Source organism: Natrix helvetica, assembly GCF_964273705.1.
Source record: "Natrix helvetica genome assembly, chromosome: 4".
In the NCBI taxonomy this organism is placed as follows: domain Eukaryota; kingdom Metazoa; phylum Chordata; class Lepidosauria; order Squamata; family Natricidae; genus Natrix; species Natrix helvetica.
Window position 1 is genome coordinate 142,842,034 of NC_138550.1, and position 23,441 is coordinate 142,865,474.

Genomic DNA, 23,441 nt, shown 5'->3' on the forward strand with positions numbered 1-23,441 from the left:
ACTGGCCTGTGGTGCCTCTGCCAGCGAAAATGGAGCTCGGAAGGAGAAATGTTTCCACTTTTGCATTTGAGCATGCAAGAAGGGACAGGAAAGGAGAAAGGGAAAGAAGAAAGACAAAAACAAAAAGAAGGGAAGATGGGAAGAGAGCAAGGAAAGAAAAATAAGGAAAGAGGGGAAGGAAGAAGAAAGAAAAATGAAGAGGGAAGGAAAACGAAGAAAAGGAAGGAAGGAAGGAAGGAAGGAAGGAAGGAAGGAAGGAAGGAAGGAAGGAAGGAAGGAAGGAAGGAAGGAAGGAAGATTATAATGAGAGTGAAGGAGGATCTGAGGGAAGTCCTGCCTTAGCACTTGGCCACAACAGGTGCCCCCAACATCGTGATGTCGAGCAGGTCATGCCCCCCCATCCCTCTGAGATCAAACACAACCCTAATGGGGCCCTCAATGAAATTGAGTTTGACTTCCCTGCTATATAGCTTTCTTCAGAGTTCAAATGTGGTCTGAATTTATCGGGCTTTACAATGAACACTAATTAATTACACTTAATTCAGGCATATGGTAAATTCTAGAGTTAATATTTAAAGTTTGATGAGGAATGATCCAATTTACAATGGGGACTGGTTCTGTCTTTCTCTGTTGCCTTTGTGTCTAATAAAAGAAGCCCAAAGGCAAAGCTGTCTAAGAAAGGGAGTCATGGAACACATTCCCCAATGATTCCATCAGCAGGTTGGTTGGGCTATAATATTGTCCTTGGCAGAAAATCTGCAGTTAAGCTAAACTTAGAAAATAGCTAAAGTTTTTTAAAAAGGAATAAAAGTAGATCTCATAGGAAATTAAGTCTGGCATCCTATATTAAGGCAGTTGTTCTGACATTACTCCTTTCTTTAAAAGGCTATTAGCTATGCTACTTCAATGATCTGTAGATTCCAGTATTCCATGGTAGTTATGTTCTACCAGGGATGGGTTCCAGCAGTCGCTATTGCCGGTTTGCTCATGGCTGCGCCATGCACGCTTGATGTGGGATGCATGCACATGCGCAGTGCAATTTAAATTGCTCTACGCATGTGCAGGAGCAAAAACCAAGATGGAGAACTGGTTTGGGGACATGGCAGGCCTAGGTTGCTGCTGGTTCCAGAGACCCAGGCCATCAAACCATTACCAGTTAAAGCCGAACCGGGCCGAACTGGTAGGAACCCACCACTGTGTTCTATATATGTATCTTGTTGATGAAAGATATTTAAAGCAATCTAGCATAGAAAGACTTGACAATCCTCAGAAAAGCATTCCAAATCTGTATCTGAATTATTATTTTACTACCATATTTTTCTAAGTATAAGACGCAGTGGAGTATAAGACGCTCCAAGGTTTTGAAGAGGCAAATTTAAAAAAAAGGTTTTTGCACTCTGCAAACCTCCCCCCAAAAGGGCATGCATAGCCTTTAGGAGGCTTGTAGAGTGCTCCGGGGGGGGGGGGGGATGAGCAGAAAATGGCCTTGTAGAGTGCTCCTGGGGGCTGGGGAAGGGCAAAATTTAGCAAAAGAAGGTCCATTTTTCGTTCATTTCTGCTCTTCCCAGCCCCCAGGAGCATTCTGCAAGGCTCCTAAAGGCTATGCACGGCTATTTTGGTGAATGGGGTGGAGTTTCGGGAGGCAAAAAATGCTGTATTCAGTGCATAAGACGCACCCAGATTTTCAGCCTCTTTTTTGAGGAAAAAAGGTGCATCTTATACTCCGGAAAATATGGTATTTATCTGTGGGAGGCAACCCTAGTGTGACTTATCATCTTTTTTTTCCTATGTTTTTACTTGATGTGGAAACCAGTTGGCCTGAAAAATATGTACTGTCTTCACTGGTAACATTCATATGATCTCAGAAAAGTATACATGTAGCAATTTTCATGGATGACATGGGGGGGGGTGTTACCTGGCATATTTTGGGATAGTAACATACTTTACAGGAGCACTTTCTAATACTTTCTAAATTTGGCCTCAAAGACAAATCAGAACAATGAAAAGAGAGAAAGAAAGAGAGAAGATGGAAAATATTTGGACAAGATCTTGTGATACAGTATATCTAATCACCTTTCTTATTGCCATTTGAAGGAAGTTACTTCATTGGTTGTACAGTCGTTTTGATATTCCTTAATAACTATTAAGGATAAGAAGCTGTAAACTACAGACCTGAAGAATCACGTCCTGGTCTCTTCTACTTATCAGTTGTGAGAGGCTAAAGTACCCAGAAACAGTCCAGAATAGCTCATGTTATCAGGAAAAATATGACATAGTTCTAAAGAAATTTCACTTGCGGTTATCCCAAGGTTCAGTGCAATATAAAGTTAGGAGAACTCAAAATAGGCATATTAATTCCCTTTCATATTTGAATTTGTGTAAAATTGATAAGGCCATCAATAGAGAGCAAGCAGAGCCAAGGGAAAATGAAGTTTATCTTTTAACAGTCAATATTTATTAAAGGGGGTTAAGGAAAAATGACTAATTTCAGTGACATCATGGAAGATTACTTCAACATATGATTGCTGCAGCAAGATTACTATATACACAACAGCAGAAAGATTCAGCATTACCCCTCATAAAAGAATCATCATCTTCATTTAACAACCCCATAATCCCTTGTGGGGTGGAGTCTGGGCGACTAAATGGAGCTAGCAGGATGTTTTAATGGCCAGATGCCTTTCCTGTCACCAATGCGGAGTTTTGTTCAGCAGAAATATTCTCAGTGTGCCCAGAAAGAGAAATATCTATCTAGGATCAAACTGTCATGAAAGAATGACTGGTGAAATTGACAGAACCCACTGAGATTGTCAAATTGACATTTTTTTATTTGAGAAACTTCATTATTGGCATTCATAAACGACTGTAAATCCCCTTCCTTTTGTGTAAAAAATGAATTTTTTTATGACTTATGATTTTGATGGCTAGAAGGAATAGGATATAGAAAGAAAGGAATTACAGGTAATGACCACAATGGGACTGCCACGTTCATCACTAAGCAATACGGTCATTTAGTGAACCATGCCTGATTTGATGACTTTTTGTTTTTTGTTTTTGCTGAAGTTGCTAAGTGAATCACTGCAGTTATTAAGTAAATCCAGCTTCCTCCATTGTCTTCGTTTGACAGAAGCCCCGGGAAGGTTATAAATGTTGATCACATGGCCCAAGGACACTACAACCATCAAAATACATGTCAGTTGGCAAACACCCAAATGTTGATCATGTGACTGCAGAGATGATGTGACAGTCGTAAGTGTGAGGACCATTTGTAAGACTTTTTAAAGCACCAATCTGGCTTCAGAAGGTCATTAAGTATTGGTTGTGAGGAATACCTGTGTGATGAAATCCTGGAGAGAAAGGTTTGAATTGTATGTATAACTGACATGAGGAAGATTAAAAGCCATTTCTTTTATTTTTGCATGTGTGTGGGTGTGTCTGTCTGTCTGTCTGTCTGTCTGTATCTGTCTGTGTGCCTACATGTATTTTTTTCTTTTATTTTCTTTTTCTATCTTCTTTTCTCTTTTTTTTCCCTTTTCACATTTTTTCACTGTACTTTTTAAATGTATTTCTTGTTACCTATGTAGATTGTTTTAATAAAAAAACTTTTTTTTAAAAAAATAGGAGAGATCAACTATGACAACAGGAAAAACATGAATGTCCACTTTCATTTAATCCTTTAAGTCAAAGCTTCCAGTTCAGAGGTCCTGATGGCAACAGGGACAACGTTTTGCTCATTCTTCTTATTACGCTTGATGTGTAAAAACACCAGTCCCAGAATGATACCTAAACAAAGAAACAAACATGAAAACAAATTTAAATTTTATTCAACCCAGTTTTTCTCAAACTAGAACCCTCTAGATCCGTGATGGCAAACCTGTGACACGTGTGCCAGAGGTGGCATGCAGAGCCCTCTGTGGGCACATGCACTGTTGCCAGATGCTCTTCCAGGCTCCATCATGTGCATGGGTGCCAGACAGCTGGTTCATTGTGCATGAACACTGGCCAGCTGCTCTCTTTTGGGTTGCGGCACTCACAGGTGCGCCGGCCAACTGGTCTTCATGCATGTTCACACCGGAACCCAGAAGAAAACAGCTGGCTGGTGCGCATGCATGTGATGGAACCCGAAAGAGCAACTGGTCGCCATGCATATGCACACTGGCCAGCTCCTCTCTTCTGGGTTCTGCCACTCTGGCCTGCCCACATATGCATGTGCTCACGCCACACTCCAGTTTCAGCACTCGGTGTCAACCATCACTGCTCTAGTTGTATCCTGCCTTTTCCCCTGATAGTCTATGGTCTATGGTCTGTGCTGGCTGGGGATCATGGTTCTCGTCACCTAAGACATCTAAGAGGTGCTAGGTCCAGGAAAGTTGCTTTACGCAAAACCATATTTTGCAACCATGTCACAAACAAAATATTATTTCCACAGCGCTTATACTGTATGTGCTTACTCTATTAAAATCTCATTGTGTTCAACAGAGCTTATTCTCCATTAAGTGGGTCCCAAAATAACCTTAGCAATTGTCAGAGCTGCACAGATTTCAGGAAGGCACCTTTAATACTAATCTGGGACTAAATACAAAATCTTGGAAATGGTAGGAGGGATGTCTCCCTCCTGGTTCATTAAGACAGAGTCTGTCATTTCTTCCTAAATTTCTTGTAACTTGTGCGGAGCTTATGAGATACGCTGCCCATAAACCTGCCTTCTCTTTCCTGTGTTTTTCTGTCTAGTCTTCTTCCTTTCTCTTCCTCCAATTTCTCATAACAATGTAATCTTATTGTTTGTGTGTGCTGCTGCACACTGCTGTGAGCTGCCAAAAAGCCAACACAGTTCTAGGCTGCATAAACAGGGGGATAGAATCAAGATCATGTGAAGTGTTAACACCACTTTATAATGCCTTGGTAAGGCCACACTTGGAATACTACATTCAGTTTTGGTCATCATGATGTAGAAAAGATGTGGAGACTCTAGAAAGAGTGCAGAGAAGAGCAACAAAGATGATTAGGGGACTGGAGGCTAAAATATATGAAGAATGGTTGCAGGAACTGGGTATGTCTAGTTTAATGAAAAGAAGGACTAGGGGAGACATGATAGCAGTGTTCCAATATCTCAGGGGTTGCCACAAAGAAGAGGGAGTCAAACTATTCTCCAAGGCACCTGAGGGTAGAACAAGAAGCAATGGGTGGAAACTGATCAAGGAGAGAAGCAACTTGGAACTGAGGAGAAATTTCCTGACAGAACAATTAATCAGTGGAACAACTTGCCTCCAGAAGTTGTGAATGCCCCAACACTGGAAGTCTTTAAGAAGGTGTTGGATAGCCATTTGTCTGAAATGGTATAGGGTTTCCTGCCTAAGGCAGGGGGGTGGACTAGAAGACCTCCAAGGTCCCTTCCAACTCTGCTATTGTTTTGTATTGTATTATTAACAATCACTTGGGATTAATCTAAATGATATCAATGAGTGTTGTGTCCTAAGAATCTTATATTAAATGTACTATAATATGGTCTTAAGCCAGGGTTTGAATGGGTTCATATATTGCCCAAGTACATGGTACTCTCCAGACAAAGCTCAGAATCTTTTATATGGTTATTTTTGAAAACATATGAAGTCAACTCTCAATGATCAGTTTAATGCTTCCGAATGTAGTGGTGGGTTTCTCGGTTATTAGACAATTAATTACAACTAGGTAATTTTATTTTATTGTTCTTAATTTAAACATGAACCTAGTTAGCAGGCAGTCAAATCAGTAAGAAAACTACACCATAGCATCTTCTTCACCAAAGTTTCAAGGGCCTAGTGGGCCTGGAACTGTCCTCATTCAAACACAATTGTGTTCTACAACGGAGCAGTAATCCTTCCATGGAAATCAGCATCTGTCATTTTTTTCTACAACCAGCACAACTGTGAAGGCCATTTTGGGTTAATTAATAGCATTCTTTCATCAGTGTTACCATTTCTCCCATGAATGGCAGTCTACCCTAGTAATTACCTAGTAAAGTAATTGCCAAACACTTCCCAGGAGTCCAGATCTTATGCAGACCTGATAGTGACTAAAGGACAATGTCATGCAAATATCCACCACGACAGATGTACTATAGCAGTCATCTTTTAGACACCGAGTGCCCAAACTGCGCATGCATGCCCCAACTGAAAGATGCGCATGCATGTGCAGCAGAGATCAAAAAATCAGCTGGCTGGTGGGAGGTGGGGCATCCCAACACTGGCAGTGCGGCAAGAGATAAAATATTTTTCCTTTTGATTTTGTTTTGTCGTTTTTAGAGAAACAGAAGCTCACGAAGAAATGTCACAGAGATCTGACCTGGAATGACGATGCACATACTAGCAGAGAGGGCTCTGCATGTCACCTCTGGCACGCATGCCATAGATTCGCCATCACAGCACTATAATGTTGTGCCAGATTTACCCAGTTTTGCACCATAGATAAGATTGGCAGAAATAGCGAAAGATGTTCTTTTGGGTGTTTTCCTAAAGGCACCACATGTTCTCGGATGACTTGGGATCTTGAGTGCTTTTCCTGGTGACCTCCCATGACTCTGAATCCCTGACTCAGCAAGTACCTGAGGCAAGGAGAGCCATCTGCACAAATATTGTGTCTTCAGGGTCAACAATACTAGCGCTGTGTTCTGGAATTGCAGTTATTTTATCTGCATTTCTTGATGCCGTCAGCTTGTTGGCCAAGAGCCAAACTGTGAATCATTTACCCAGCGCAAGTGCCATTCAATAACGCAGAGTTGAGGAAAGTGGAAATATATCTCTTTATTTATGATAAAAAATAAGGGCCTCTCTGTTAGCAAAGAGCTGGGGGCAACACTGAGCAGGACTGCCATTCTATTTTTATGCCTCAGGACATAGGAAATTCAAAACAGAAATAAAATGGTTGGTTACAAATTTCTTAAAAAGACAGCATGTGTGTAAGTGACGCATGTTCAGCAAGGTAAGTACATGTGGACATCGTGATGTTCAGGTGTTCTTAGGTAAAGGTAAAGGTTCCCCTGGCACATATGTGCTAGTCGTTCCCGACTCTAGGGGGCGATGCTCATCTCTGTTTCAAACCTGAAGCGTCAGCGCCGTCCAAAGACGTCTCCGTGGTCATGTGGCCGGCATGACTAAATGCCGAAGGGGCACGGAACACTGTTACCTTCCCACCAAAGGTGGTTCCTATTTTTTCTACTTGCATTTTTACATGCTTTCGAACAGCTAGGTTGGCAGAAGCTGGGACAAGTAACAGGAGCTCACTCCGTTACACTGTGCTAGGGATTCAAACCACTGAACTGCTGACCTTTCTGATCAACAATCTAGCATTTTAGCTACTGAGCCACTGCTTCCCATGTTCCTAGCATGACTCCTACGCCATATAGACCTCTGCTTGTCCCTCAATGCAAGATGCAACAAGCTTTTAGGTACTGTCCTAACCACATCCTGTGCATCTAACTATGGTTTCTCTTTAGGGTCTGCTTTCAGCCTTCCTTATCAAGTGAGTAAATCTAACTAAGCTGCTGGCAGCTTCCTGTTCTGAGTTCCTACGCAGACAAGACAAAACCAGATTGAAAAAAAAATGAAAAGAATATTTTCCTTTTTCAAATGAAGTGCTTTCAAGATCGGGGTCTCGGGCCCTCAAGTTCATTGCTTTTGCTTATTTCTTGTAACTCTTGATGATTTCAAGAGTTCCTGGCCAAGAAATACAATAAAATGAGTCTATGGTTGTTCTTGCTTTCAAACATGGATTTGGCAACTGGATTTACCACTCAGGCAAATATTAAAGTAAGCCTGTTTTATGTAATTCATGAATTATAAATATTTTTCCTCTAAAAATCCAGACCTTGGCTCTCAATCTATTTTCACAAGTTCTATCTGTATAAAACATATCTATAGCCTAAATATTATTATTATTTATTCATATATTGAAAGGGCAAATTCTTTAATAGCACTATCAGTCATCCTGGCTACTTTAAGTGTTTTCAAATTCCCCAAGAATTCTCATTTCATCTCTAGGAAAGGGACGAAGTACAGCATATCCTACAACTATCAAACTGTCTTGTTCAGGCTAAACACAATAACTATTATCCAACTGTAGAAAGTTGGCACTTGGAGAATAAATTAATAGAGTCAAGATGAAACATTTAGACCACTACAGATATAAGCAAGATGTTACAATACAGAATAACAGAGTTGGAAAGACCCTATATTATTCTGGACCAATAGCTGTCCAATCTCTTCTTATCGCCTACCTGGCGTTATATGTTGTCCAGAAAATGCTATATTATTTTGCAAACATTGTATTGCAGTAATATCAGTTTTTTTCAATAGAAAAGAATACAGGTAGTCCTCCACTTACAAGAGTTCATTTAGTGACTGTTCAAAGTCACAACATTACCAGTGGTGGGTTGCTAATTTTTTTACCACCCCTTCAAGTACGGTCCCATGCGTGCTTGTGCGTGTGAAGCTTCTGCACATGCGCAGAAGCATCCAGGTGGGTGGGCGGAGCCTCCCGCCGTCGCTACTACGGGTTCGCCCGATCCGGGCCGAACCGGGAGCAACCCACCTCTGAACATCACTTTGAAAAGTGATTTATGACCGTTTTTCACAGTTACGACTTTTCCAGGACCCTGGTGATCATGTGATCAAAATTCAGATGCTTGGCAACTGGCTCATATTTATAACCATTGCTGTGCCTGAAGATCATATGATCCCCTTTTACGACTTTCTGTCAAGCAAAGGCAATGGGGAAGAGAGATTCACTTAACAACCGGGTTACTAACTTATCAACTACAGTCCTTCACTCAACAACTGAGGCAAAAAAGATCATAAAATGGGGGAAAGCTCACTTAACTAATGTTTCAATTAACAACTTAAATGTTGGGCTCAATTATGGTCATAAGTTAAGGACTACCTGTATATGAATCTCAGGGCTAAAAAGTGAAGTTCTTGTGCTCTCTGAGTCTGGTTGTTTGCTTGCCGATGTTTCACTACCAACTAGGTAACATCATCCGTGCTCAAACGGATGATGTTACCTAAATGAGTAATGAAACATCTGCTAGCAGACAACCAAGTTCAAAGAGCACCAAGAATTCCATATCAGCTTTTGCCACTTTATTGCTCTTGGATTCCTCCCGCAATTAGCATTGCCATTCCACAAAACAAAACAATGGGTTGAAACTCTAGTGTAGCTTCTAGTAATCAGACCTACTAACAACCATATGATTAAAACATATAAAGAACAGTTGCTGGAATTGGGTACATGTCGTATGTCTAGTTTGATGAAAAGAGATGACATGATAGCAGTGTTCCAATATCTCAGAGGTTGCCACAAAGAAGAGGGAATCAAGCAAGTCTTCAAAGCATCTGAGGGCAGGACAAGAAGCAATGGGTGGAAACTAATCAAGGAGAGAAGCAACTTAGAACTAAGGAGAAATTTCCTGACAGTTAGAACAATTAATCAGTGGAACAGCTTGCCTCCAGAAGTTGTGAATGCCCCAATACTGGAAGTCTTTAAGAAGATGTTGGATCGCTATTTGTCTGATACGATATAGGGTTTCCTGCCAAAACAGGGTGTTGGACTAGAAGACCATTAAGGTCCCTTCCAACTCTATTATTCTATTTTATTCTATTCTATATAAGCCTCATAGATATAAACTCATCTCTTGAGAGGTATATCAATGAATAATATAGGGTTTCCTGCATGAGCAGGAGGTTGGAGTAGAATACCTCCAAGGTCCCTTCCAGCTCTGTTAGTCCATATTCTGTATTTAATACAAACACTTACCTATAATTAGCAGGACACCAACAAGTATGCCAATTGTTGCTCCTACTGTTGGAAATGGATTTGGATTGTCGATTTCCATATAACACCTGTCATTGACACACCTGCACACATTCACTATAATAAAAAACATCCATCCATTATAAGACAAACTCTAGTATGTGCCATAATAAAAAGACAATTTTGAAAGCATAATGAGTAGCATTTTCGCTGTATACCTTTCAGGTTGACAACAGCTTTCATTGGTGGCCTTCCATTGTCACTAATTTCCAGAGGCACAACATAGACCTTTTCTTCAAGTTTCAAGTTCTTTGGGGTAATGCAACCATGTTTGCCTGGCAAAACAAATAGGATGATGATATTGTGATGATTATAATGATCATAATAATTAGCAAAAATTAAATAATTTAATTTAAAGAATTGAAGAATTAAAAGGTCTTCACTTTCTGGTCACATCCAAACAAATATAAAATCTTCACTGGCTCACTGATTACAATATGGCTGAATTCAGCACTCATTTAGTTATTTTTACATATAAAGATTTGTAGCCTATTGGAAGTCTATGAATCTTCCAATGCATATTTTTCACCCACATAAGTTTACAACGTTTAGATTTAGTACAATTGTTAAGTGTTTAAGAGAAAAGATAGAAAAAGAGATACAATATCAAAATATTTACAAAAACAATGACAAAAATATTTAATAATGTTTAATAAATATTATCAAACTAGTGGAAGCAGGATATTTTAACTTCTAAAATTGATGTTGTAGATTATCTATCATCTCTCTATCATCTATCTATCGATCATATATCTATATATCTATATCTATCTATCTATCATCTACATTATCTCTCACCTATCTGTCTGTCTGTCTGTCTGTCTGTCTATCTATCTATCTATCTATCTATCTATCTATCTATCATCTCCCTCTCTATCTATCATCTATCTATTTATCCATCATCTATCATATCTATCTATCTATCTATCTATCTATCTATCTATCTATCTATCTATCTATCTATCTATTTATCATTTATCTGTCTATCTATCATCTCTATCTATCATCTCTCTATCTCTCTATCATCTACCTCTCTATCTATCTATCTATCTATCTATCTAACTATCATATATCTATCTATCTATCTATCTATCTATCTATCTATCTATCTATCTATCTATCTATCTATCATCTCTCTATTTATCTAACTACAATCTATCTATCTATCTATCTATCTATCTATCTATCTATCTATCTATCTATATCTATCTATCTATCTATCTATTTATCTATCATCTATCTATCATCTCTCTATATCTCTCTATCTCTCTATCTATCATCTATCTATCTCTCTATCTCTCTATCTCTCTATCTCTCTATCTATCATCTATCTATCTCTCTATCTCTCTATCTATCATCTATCTATCTCTCTATCTCTCTATCTCTCTATCATCTATCTATCATGAGGGACTTTAAAGGTGATTACCGACACCTTGAATTGCACGTGGAAGCAAACCAGCAGCCAGTGCAGTTCACAGAGCAGGGGGTGTTACGTGGGCCGACCTTGAAACCCCAAGAACTGCTTGCACTGCCGCATTCTGCACCAGGTGTAGGTTCCAAATACTCTTCAGGGATAGCCCCATGTTGCAATCATCCAAACGTGAGCTAACTAGGGCCCGAATGTCTGAGCACAGGGACTCCTGAATGTCTAACCAATCGCTGCTAGTATGTCACACATGCATACACCAAACAAAACAGAAATCAAATCAAATCAAACCTTTATCGTCAATGTACAACATGTGTACAATGAAATTGAATGAGCCTCCCTTGGTGCAGCCCAAGGGAGGCTAATAATTATCTATCTCGCTCAAACCCCCATCTAGACTATCCTAAATAGTGGCACTTGATAGCAACACTGAGGTCGGGCGTTAAGTAGAACTACTTCAATCCTAGCCCCACTGCTGCCACTCAAAAAGACCACCTCACATCGTTCCCCAAGCACACAAGCCTTGGGGAATGGCACAATTGCCTTGCAACCCAGTGCTCCCCAGGGTTTGCCATGTGCCACTAACCTTAGTGTGGTAGTCTTTTTTCTGTTGACAGGCCCCTACTCAAGGCTGCTCCACGTGTCCCAAGGCTCTAGCTCCTTAAGCGACTATGGAGAATTATCTTCTGTGGCCTATGCAGCCTCCAAAAACTATGCAAAAGCACGCACCATTTGTGCACATTTGACCTTCCAGGGACCATGTTTGTGTGGCCCCTAAGGCCTTGAAAATTATATGCAAATGGGGTGTGCTTTTTGAGAAGAGCTGTCGGGTATGGTGAACACTGGCATGTCACCCAAAATGTCCTGGCATGTAATCTTTGGCACGGTGTCATAGGTTCACCATCCCTGGCATGAAAGGACATGATTCCTGCGTTATTGTCTAAGGTTTACAATGTTATCAGCAACATCTTGAATTGTGCTTCAACACAAGAGTTATCCAATGCAGCCTCAGAAGAACTGTGCAATATGGTTATGCTGGTGAACATCCACTATCATTCATGCAGATACACGTTGCCACCCACGTTGTGGACTTCAACTCCCAAAAATCGCCAGCCAGCATGGCTGGCTGGGGAACTCTGCAAGTTGAAGTCCACAAGTCTTAAAATTGCCAACTTTGAACACCCCTGATCTAAAGGCTCCTTGAAGGTAGTCCCAAGCAGAGTTGTAGCAATAATTAAATCTGGATGCATATAGTCCTTGACTTACCATCACAATTGAGCCCAAAATTTCTGTTGCTAAGTGAGAGAGTTGCCTCAGTCTACAATCTTTTTTGCCACACTAGTTAAGTGAATCACTGCTGGCTTCCCCATTGACTTTGCTTGTCAGAAGGTTGCAAAAGGGGATCGCATTGTCCCAGGATACTGCAACCGTCATAAATACATGCCAAATGCCAAGTATCCAAATTTTGATCACATGAACACGAGGAAACTGCAATGGTTGATGCTGTAACTTTGAACAGTCACTAAATGAACTGTTGTAAGTCTAGGACAGTGGTGGGTTACGACCGGTATGCCCCGGTACGGGCATACTGGTGCCTACTGGGAGCACCAGGTACCATTCCGGTACGGTGCTCTGGAGGGCCCGCCCGCCCGCACTCTTTACTAGTATTTGAGGTTTTCGGGGCTTCTGCACAAGCACACGGAGCATACGGCGCCTGTGCAATGCTCCACCAAGCAGCTGGAGCATCGTGGGCGGTAAGTATGCATGTGCATGCTGCATGTGTGTGCACGCATGCTGCGCCCATTCATGTGATGGACGCCCAGCCCCGTTGCACTGTACCGGTTGCAATGGGATCCAGAACCCCCTACTGGTCTAGTACTACCTGTATAACAGACATAGGTGTCACCCTGGGCAGTTCGGATCTTATCAGAAATGGGCCCAATTTAAAAGGGCAAAAGATGTTTTGGCTTTAACAGTAATCTCAGTTTTCAGACACAAAGCACAAATTCCTAACTTGATTCCTTAAGAGGACTATCCTAAGACAGTAAGAGATGCACTCACATATGTAAAAACCATAAGAAATAAATGTGTTCATTCAACTAGAAGAAAGTAAAAAGTAATTCAAATGTATCCTAAAACAAAGAAGATAAGAAATTCTAAATGAAGATTGTCTCCTGCTTAAAAGGGCCATGGTGGCGCAGTGGGTAGAATGTAGTATTGCAGGCTAATTCTGCTGATTGCCAGGGGTTTGATCCTCACCTGCTCAATGTTGACTCAGCCTTCCATCCTTTCGAAGTCGATAAAATGAGGACCCAGATTGTTGGGGGCAATATGTTGACTCTGTAAACCCCTTAGAGAAGGTTGTAAAGGACTGTGAAGCAATGTATAAGTCTAAGTGCTATTAGTGTTATCACAAACATACTTACTATCCACTTTAGAAATGATCCAGTTGTCCTCATACTTTCCGCCAATGAGGGAATATGTGAATTTTGGAATTCCTGAATCTAAATCAGCAACTTCAAATTTTGCACTCTTGTCTCCTTGGAGTGGGTGGCACAAGGACACAGCCTCGTTTACTAAATGCGGAGGATTATCATTGACATCTATGAGCTGCAGTATCAGTTGTGCAACACTGCTTTTCGGGGTACTGCCTGTACATTTGAATAGAGCAAGAGGATAATTTAAAACTTATTGTGAGAAAATTATAGCTGGTTGGTAATAGAATAAAATAGAATAGAATAACAGAATTGGAAGGGACATTGGAGGTGTTCTAGTCCAACCCCTTGCCTAGATAGGAAGCCCTATACCAGCGATGGCGAACCTTTTTTGGCTCGCGTGCCATAAGTGGGGGGAGTGCAGGGGGGTCATGTGCAGGCGTGCCACACCCATAATGCAATGTGCGACCCCCCAGTGCGCATGTGCGCACTACAGGTGCGACCCCCCCATTTTGCATGCTTTTTTGCCCTCCCCAGGCTCCAGAGGCTTTATAGGAGCATGGGGAGGGCAAAAACAGCCTCCCCCTCCGGAAACCCTCCGGAGGATTCAGGGACCTTCAGGAGGCTTCCCTGAAGCCTCCGAAGCAATCAAAGCGACCCTCCAAGCAAATCGGAGCTCGGAGGGTCATTTTAAGCGCTCCAAAGGCTTCAGGGACTTCAGGAGGCTTCCCTGAAGCTTTCGGAGCAGTCAAAATGACCCTCCGAGCAAACCGGAAGTGTTAAATATTCACTCTAGCTACCAGAGTTTCCACTCTGGTCCTCTGTTCCGGTGGGAACAGAGGTTTAATCCTATTGGCTAAGAGGTCTGACAGCTCCCTATAAAAGGGCTGCTGTCAAACCAAGCAGTTGCTGGATTGTACATACTTGTTCTTCTGTAATAAAGAGCTGTTGTTACGTTAAGCCTGTGTCTGCGTTCTCATTACCCGATCTAACAGGAAGTGACTTCCAGTTTGCTCGGAGGGTCGTTTTGAGTGCTCTGAAGGCTTCAGGGGCCTTGAGGAGGCTTCTCTGAAGCCTCGGGAGCAGTCAAAATGACCCTCCCAGCAAACAGGAAGTCTGTGCCCATAGGGCTGGTTTTTTGTGCTCCGAGGCTTCAGGGAAGCTCATGAAGCCTCCGGAAGGCCTCCGAGGGGGCGGGGGGGCTGTTTTCACCCTCCCCAGGCTCCTATAAAGCCTCTGGAGCCTGGGGAGGGCGAAAAATGGCTTTAAAGAAGGGTGAACTCAGCTGACAGGGCAGCGCCTCGCGTGCCCTGACAAATGGCTCCGCGTGCCACCTGTGGCACATGTGCCATAGGTTCGCCATCACTGCCCTATACCATTTCAAACAAATGGCTATCCAACATCTCCTTAAAGACTTCCAGTATTGGAGCATTCACAACTTCTGGAGGCAAGTGTTCCACCAATTAATTGTTCTAATTGTCAGGAAATTTCTCCTCAGTTCTAAGTTGTTTCTCTCCTTCACAAAAAAGAACAGAGCTAAGGGGCAGATTTCAAAATTTAGAAGTTGTTTTGTAGGCTGAAGGTAGTTGCTATGATCTTTATAGAAAAACATTTCTCTCTATCATTCTGGTACTGGAAATAATGAATAACCAATTTTGAGTTCATAATGGAGAAGAGGAGATCTGGTTTCATCTACAACCCCATTATAGCCAACTTGTCTTATTAAAGCTGTGAGTTACCCCATTTCAAGTTTATATGTTGCTAAAATACCTATCGAGAGAAGACCAAGACTGGTGCTACCACCTTCATCTCTTGGCATCAATGACATCCCAGTGCCCTGGTAAAGACTCCCAGTAGTGCACACATCTGATGTGGGCTGACTTTCCAGGCAGCACAAGTTGCCATGTTAAATATATATGTAATCTTAAAATATGTAATGTAACATTGACATGAATGTAAATAATTTTAAATAGTATAACTTGCTACTCCCAGCTACTGTTGTCATATATGGAGAAAGTCAAACATAGAACCTGATAGTAAGCACCTTGGCCAAGGCCCTTTCAAACAGCCAAGGTATCCTTGGAGGGTAAAGTTTTGCTTCCTTACTTTGTTCAGTTGCAACAATTTCTACTATGTAGGTACGGTTCTGTTCATAATCCAGTGGGGCAGCTGTATATATTTGTCCATTGTCAGGATCAATTTTCAGCCAATTCTTGTGAGTTTTCTTCAGCAAGTACCTTGCAACCAGGAAAATAAGACAAAAGAAACAAACTTAACCAAAAAGCATTGTGTTCAACAATAGCATGCATCAATATGTGCATTTTCTTTCCATCACTTTTAGAATCCTAACCCTGTTCATTGCCCATAAGAACAGATGAGCCATTTTTATTTGGCAAATGGTCTATCTATTTAAGCTGTCTACTCTACTCTCTTTTTTATTCTTCAAGTCAATATTGAATCCTGACAACTGCCTAGACAAAGTTTTCTTGGCATGATTCCAGAGGTGGTTGCCATTGCCTGCTTCCTAAGGTTAAGAGAGAGTGATTGACCAAGGTTATCCAGCTGGCTTTGTGCCTAAAGTGGGACTAGAATTCATGGTCTCCCAGTATCAGCAGCTCTACGGAGGAATTATTGAGTTTGTCATCTGCACCTCTATAAATGTCTGGTTTGATTCTGCAACCCAACAAGACAGACACAGACTAATCAGAACTGCAGAAAAAAAAATTACTGCCAACCTGCCTTCCGTTGAGGACTTGTACATTGCACAAGTCAAAAAGAGGGCCGTGAAAATTTTTTACAGACATCTTACATCCTGGACATAAAGTGTTTCAACTCCTACCCTCAAAACGGTGCTATAGAGCACTGCATACCAAGACTACTAGAGACAAGAACAGTTTTTTCCTGAACGCCATCACTCCGCTAAACAAATAATTCCCTCACCACTGTCAAACTATTCACTAAGGCTGCATTACTATTACTATTAGTCTTCTCATCATTCCTATCACCCATTTCCTCCCACTTATGACTGCAGGACTGTAACTTTGTTGCTTGTATCCTTATGATTTATATTGACACTGATATTGTTTCCTGTTTGCTTATTTGTACCCTATGACTATCATTAAGTGTTACACCTTATGATTCTTGATTAATGTATCTTGTCTTTTTATGTACACTGAAAGCATGCACACCAAAGACAAATTCCTTGTGTGTCCAATCACATTTGGCCAATAAAGAATTCTATTCTATTTTATTCTATTCTATTCTATTCGAGCCTGGTGCTTTATTCATAACTGTGACCACTATTGCATACCAAACTGTCTCTCAATCAAGCAACGTGTTTGGATTCATTTGTTCAACTTTCTTATCACAGGGAATCAATTTCCCACCTTTTGTTACAAATGTTTGATGTAAACAGGACAGAAGATGGGGGTACTGAAAAAAAATCAAGATAAAAGCCACAACTGGGCAATCAGACTCCTGCACCAAGAGACATTGCAGGAATGTGGCTATGATCTTGACTGTTTTTGATAACATTGAGTAGATGTTCACATTCTCCTCAAAGCCACATCAATTCTTTGTTGCAAAGAGAAGCTTCAGTGGATAACAGTTTTAAACAGGAAAAACAAGTGTTAGAAAAATTCTTCTACTACTCCAGTGAAATTCAGCATGAAGTATCAGGGGGAGATGTCCCGTCCCCCCAAAAAACCTTGGGTGCAACCCCAGGGTGGGTTCCTGCCAGTTCTAACCTCTTCTATAGAAGAGGTTCCACAAATCTACAGTGCCGTTTAGAACCGGTTCCAGCTCCCTCCCCCTGCCCGTCTGCACATCATCAAGATGAAGAGCGAGAGGAGGAATTATGGGAGTTGAAGTCCACAAGTCTTAAAGCTGTCAAGTTTGAACACCCTTGGGGTTTTTTTTCTAAAGGATTAGGGGTGCAAGGGTCTTGTAACTTGAGAGCTTTAAGACTTGTGTGCTTCAAATGCCAGAGTTTCTGAGCCAACATTTTGGTTGCTAAGCAAGAGTGTTGTTAAGTGAGTCACCACATTTTACAAGTTGGCCATGCCCATCCACTCACATGGCTGGCAAGACACTCCCACCCAGTCACATGGCCGGCAAGCCCCTCCTACCCAGTCACATGGCTGGCAAACCACTCCCACAAAGCAGGCCACACCTACAGAAGAGGTTCTAAAAAATGTGAAACCCACCACTGGTGCAACCCCTATTCAGAGTTCTTTCAAACATAATACATTTTTAATGTGGAGGAGATCTAACATGGCATTTAATCATATGTAGTATATTTAATTAATATAGTTATAGGGTTTTTGAACTAGGTTTGTATATGTTATACTGCTGAATTAAATATAAAGCCACTTTTTTCCTGTCCCATCACTCAAACATCAAGCCATAAGCATGAAAAAATGTATGCCCTCTAGATTCATATAAACCTACATGTTTATACATGTAGCTCTATGCTGGGTTTCTAATCTGGATTATGCCCTTTCTACCTACAGAAACTGACATCTTTATAATATACTTAGGTAATACAGGGGTTACTTTTGCACATGCTAAATTTGGTTCTTTTTAATCCTCGGTGGTGTTTTTCTGGATGAATGTCCTAGATTACAAGCCCAACCTTGTATCATGTTTTGGTGATACAATATTTTATGCTCATCCAAAAAATGCATGCAGTCAAGTTAAACAGGCTACGCAAATACAATATGACATTTTAGGAGGTTCTTTCAAGGCAAGAAAGCAGGAGAATCTTCTGGATTGGACTCAGCAATGCAATTAATACAACTCTCATTTCCCCCACCCCAAAATAGATTTTTGCCTTTACTTTATTGGGTATCCTTCTGGGTCAAAGGCTTTTACGGTTGTCACATTGGTACCAACGGTCACATTTTCATATAGTGCAACTATGTAGCTGGGACGGAGGAAAGCTGGCGGTTCTTCCACATTAGTAACATGAACCCGTAAGAAAGTAGATGAATTTGAACTGTACTTTATTCCAGCCACAAGAGGTTCCGGATTAGTAGCATTGATTGTAAGGTTATATACTGAATTTGTTTCAAAATCAAGACCCTACAAAAGCAAAGGACAAATTAAAACAGGGATAAAAACCCATCAGGAACTTACACCACATTATCTTCTTGAAATATATTTATAGCAGAGTTCCCCAACTTCCTATCCTCCAGGAAGGATTCTGGGACACTACAACTTTTCATCATCTGTAGCCAGGCCAACTCAAAGTAGACCCAAAGTAGACCCTGAACTAAACCCCCACTAGTTCACTAATCTGAGGGTAAGCTCAAATAAGGCTTTTCCCTCTTTGGTAGACCATGGAGAGCTTACCTGACAGCAGCAATTGAAACTGCACAATTCAGATACCCTGAACGATCATTGATTATTTACAACAAAACAGATCAAATGCATCTCAAATAGTTTTAAGGTCAGAATGCTATAGGGCCAAACATCTATTTATTTGCTTGCCTGCTTGTTTTTACTGGCAACTATTCTCTGTTTGGTTAGACATTGCCAGAAGAGAGGTCAAGTTTTTAGAAAGACCAATTCCATTTTCTGCAACCTAAGTTAGATTTGTCAGTTTTTTGGCTATCTGTCTACTTGTGGGAAGTGCCTGATATTGAGGTGTACAAGAAACACTTTCTCAGGACTGCACTATCTAGGCGAAACTATGGCAAGTGTGCCACAAGTGGCACGCAGAGCCCTCTCTGCGGGCACGTGAGTAGTCACCCAGCTCAAACTCCACTGCCCATGCCCATGCGCATCTGCATGCGCCTCCCACCAGCCAGCTGGTTTTCGGGTCTCTGCTGTGCATGTGCAGGGAGCTGGGATGCATGCAGGAGGCGTGCGTGCATGCAGGGGGGTGGATGGGCCTCATGCTTGCATGGATTGGGTTGTGTGCGCATGTACGGGTGCAGGGGGGAGTAGGGGAGTGCGGCATGGCCTATGGCCCGTTTTTGCTCTCAGGATGCTGCAGGGAGGCCTACTAGACCGAAAACAGGGCATGGGGGGTTGTTGTGTGCACATGCGTGGCGAGGGAAGCGCAGGGGGTCACACTCATATGCACAGGGGGTGGGACACATACATTGTATTATGGGTGCAGATGCGTGCACGCTTTCGGCACACGACAACAAAAAGATTACCCATCACTGATCTAGGGGATGAAGCTTTGATTGACTGAGTTTCTGAGTTTTCTCTTCAGTTCCCTCAAGGGAGCATGTGGCATCTCCATGTTTTCTCGGTATTCCAAGACAATAAGATAATATGGCTGTGTTTCATCTTTACCACAAGTAAAAATGTTTATCACCATGTCTGCCTTCAAAATAGTTGAGCTAGGAAGAAGAAACTGATTAATTGGGTAGACTTCTACGTGTATTGTTTTTAACTATTTTCCAAAATTCTGCAACTTCAGGTTTGGTAAGTGTGAAACCATTCATTGTGTCATTTAGCATTTTGGCCTTAAAACTCACAAGATCTCAAAGGAAAATAGAATCTCATAAGATTTTAATCTCTTGCAAAACTATAATATAAAATATAAAAAACATTTTCCTCCAATTTTCTTAAATTTGGAGGCTTTCTTAAATTTAGAGACATCCTACTGCTATTTGCTAATTAATGTAGCATTGTTCTTAGTCATTTCACTGCCTTGCCTTGAGGAAATGTTAATTAAATCTATGTAATATAACAATAAATGAAATGGCATTTGTTCACCTTGTTAATTATAATAGCTCCTTTATTTGTATCTGGATCAGTCAGTATTGTAAAACTATTATTTGGGTCACCCTTTGTGATGGTGTAAATAATCTGAGAACTTCCAGTGCCTATTTCATCAGCATCCGTGGCTTGTATTTCAAATATAAGAGATCCTTTTTTCTGATCTTCTGCAACAATCACAGTGCCATACTAGAAAGAAAAGAAAAATAAATATAAAACAATAGAACAGAAAAGAAGAAATAACATTTCTAAAAAGAACTAGCTATTTTTTCCCCAAAATTTTTATTGTTTTAATTAAACAAGAACACACAAAAAGAAACATCCTTCATTACCTCTTGTATAAAGCGTGTCGATTGGTTACAAAGAGATTTCGTGCGTTACTACCACAATCATTATTTATAAACAGGGATAAATATTCATATTGAATTGTACATTTTAAATCAAAAACCTTTGTGTATTTTACTATCAATGTACCACCATTGTCATTTAACTAGAATTATTTAAACGTGCTTTTATCTGGAATCATTTGTATTTAAAGATACAACCACCTACTGGCATTCATTAACTATTCCAATAAACCTCCAATAGTTACCCTTTTATAATCTGAAAGAACTAGCTATTTTGAAGAGAGCTTCATGATGTAATAACTTGAAATCATAATTTGCTGTTGCACAACATTCTAAGACCATCTCCAGACAGCCTCATTGCTTTGGTGGATAATGCTCCACTAAACATCTCCTCAGCCTGGCATTTTAAAGTTCTCCATCCTGAAAATGGTGTTTTCCCTCTTATTCATGCTCAGGATCTTCCATCAGGGCAACTCATGACACACAGAGAAGACGACTTTAGGTGACTTTAGGTTAGAGTTTACTGGTTGGCTCCAGTTGATTCAGCAAATGTGCTGTAGTAACCTCTTCTATCTAACCTCATGGTTCAGGATCTCTTCTATGATTCTCATTTAGATGCCAGGGTGCCTGAAATTGTGGCTCCTACATCTACCTTTATTTTTTTTTAATTATGAAAAGCCTTGTGATAGACTATCTTCCTCCAACACCTAAAAAGGTAAAGGTAAAGGTTCCCCTCACACATATGTGCTAGTTGTTCCTGACTCTAAGCTCATCTCCGTTTCAAAGCCGAAGAGTCAGCATTGTCCGAAGAAGTCTCTGTGATCATGTCGCCGGCATGACAAAATGCCGAAGGTGCACAGAATGCTGTTACCTTCCCACCAAAGGTGGGTCCCTATTTTTCTACTTGCATTTTTACATGCTTTCGAACTGCTAGGTTGGCAGAAGCTGGGACAATTAAAGTGAGTTCACTCCATTATGCAGCACTAGGGATTCAAACCGCTGAACTGCCGACCTTTCTGATCAACAAGCTCAGCGTCTTAGCCACTGAGCCATCGCGTCCATACAAAGGTAATTGAAAGCATAATAAAAGGTCTGTCTCTTCTGCTTTGTAATGTGGTGGAAAATTCCCTTTCCTATCCAATTGGTTCCTCCTTTTCCTCACATAATCACAATTCTCACACTGACATCCACAACAAAAAAACCCTTCTCAAACTCCAGCTGTTCACCAACAGTTTTGCAGTTTTCTAGGCTGCACAATTCCAACCAATCACCAGTTGGCAGCCAAGAAGCATAAATAACTCTTTGCTTCCACCTACAGTTTATAGATTGAATGCTTAACCAATCAAATGATAGTTATAAGGCAGAGATCCCCAAAACTTTCAGGCTTTATGGACCGGTGGCAGCAGTGGTGGTGGGGAGGGCATCGTTTTTTGTGCATGCCCTCTGCTTGCGCAAATGGAGTTTTGCACACTCGCCCACCACTTGCGCAGGCCAGATCGAGCCTCGTACCAGTATTGGTCAGCAGAACAGGAGTTGGGAACACCTGTTATAAAGATATTTTTAAAAATAAAAAGTTAACTGATAGGAAAGAAAAAAGATGAATGCAAGCAGTAATCAGAACATTGAGTGTGCCAGTTGGAGAATTTTCACATATTAGATGGTGATGCAATTTCAGCCGAGGGAACTACCAATCATAGCCTTTAAGTGGAATGTATATTAAAGCTGTATGGAAAGCAGCAGCATAGTATGGATCTTTTCAGGACTCATATAGTAAGCATATACTTCAATTTAGGTAACGGTTCCCCTCGCACATAAGTGTTAGTCGTTCCCAACTCTAGGGGGCAGTGCTCATCTCCGTTTCAAAGCCGAAGAGCCAGCGCTGTCCAAAGACGTCTCTGTGGTCATGTGGCCGGCATGACTCAACACCAAAGGCGCACGGAATGCTGTTACCTTCCCACCAAAGGTGGTTCCTATTTTTTATAATTTCATTTTTACGTGCTTTTGAACTGGTAGGTTGGCAGAAGCTGGGACAAATAACGGGAGCTCACTCCATTATGTAGTGCTAGGTATTCGAACTGCCAAACTGCTAACATTTCTGATCGACAAGCTCAGCGTTTTAGCCACTGAGCCACCGTGTCCACTTCAATTTAGGCAGTGTTAATCCTTACCAGTCTGGGATGAGAATAGGTCAAAGTAACTGTGTGGAGCCATTTTATGAAAAAATTAACAACATTTTTCCTTTGAGTTTCTTCTGAGCTCCAGTGCAGACTTTTGCAATCTGATTTCCTCCAGAAGTGTTAAGGATTACAACTTTCGAAATTCCCATTCAACATGTCTGTTGCTGGAAGTTCTGGGAACTGTAGTCCTAAAATATCTGGTTAGAATCGACTTGGGAAAGACTTACCTAACTAGCCACAGGTATGCAACAACAACATCTACATGCCAAGCAAATATCTCGGAAGAGGATACCGTCAAACCAAAAGTTTGATATTTTTCCAACGTCTTGTGAAGGCAAAACTAGATAACAAAGATACTCACATCTGATTTTTCAAATATTGGGATCTTATCATTGATGTCAATGACATGGATTTGCACTTCACATATAGTTGAGAAAACTACAAGGAAAAGGATATAAATCAAGTGAGAGCTGATTTG

General features: G+C 41.0%; 1 protein-coding gene across 1 annotated transcript in view; it reads right to left on the minus strand.

The window, feature by feature from the left end:
• Window positions 1-2,974: 2,974 nt before the first annotated feature.
• Window positions 2,975-23,441, minus strand: part of CDH17 (cadherin 17) — a 51,526-nt gene continuing 31,059 nt past the window's right edge. Inside the window, exons 10-17 of the mRNA XM_081952791.1 lie at window positions 23,325-23,401; window positions 20,437-20,628; window positions 18,542-18,786; window positions 15,811-15,941; window positions 13,696-13,920; window positions 10,002-10,118; window positions 9,787-9,900; window positions 2,975-3,783 (exon numbers count right to left, since the gene is read on the minus strand). Of these exons, the coding sequence (XP_081808917.1) occupies window positions 3,677-3,783; window positions 9,787-9,900; window positions 10,002-10,118; window positions 13,696-13,920; window positions 15,811-15,941; window positions 18,542-18,786; window positions 20,437-20,628; window positions 23,325-23,401 (1,208 nt within the window). The 3' untranslated portion in view covers window positions 2,975-3,676. The remainder of the gene's footprint in view (window positions 3,784-9,786; window positions 9,901-10,001; window positions 10,119-13,695; window positions 13,921-15,810; window positions 15,942-18,541; window positions 18,787-20,436; window positions 20,629-23,324; window positions 23,402-23,441) is intronic.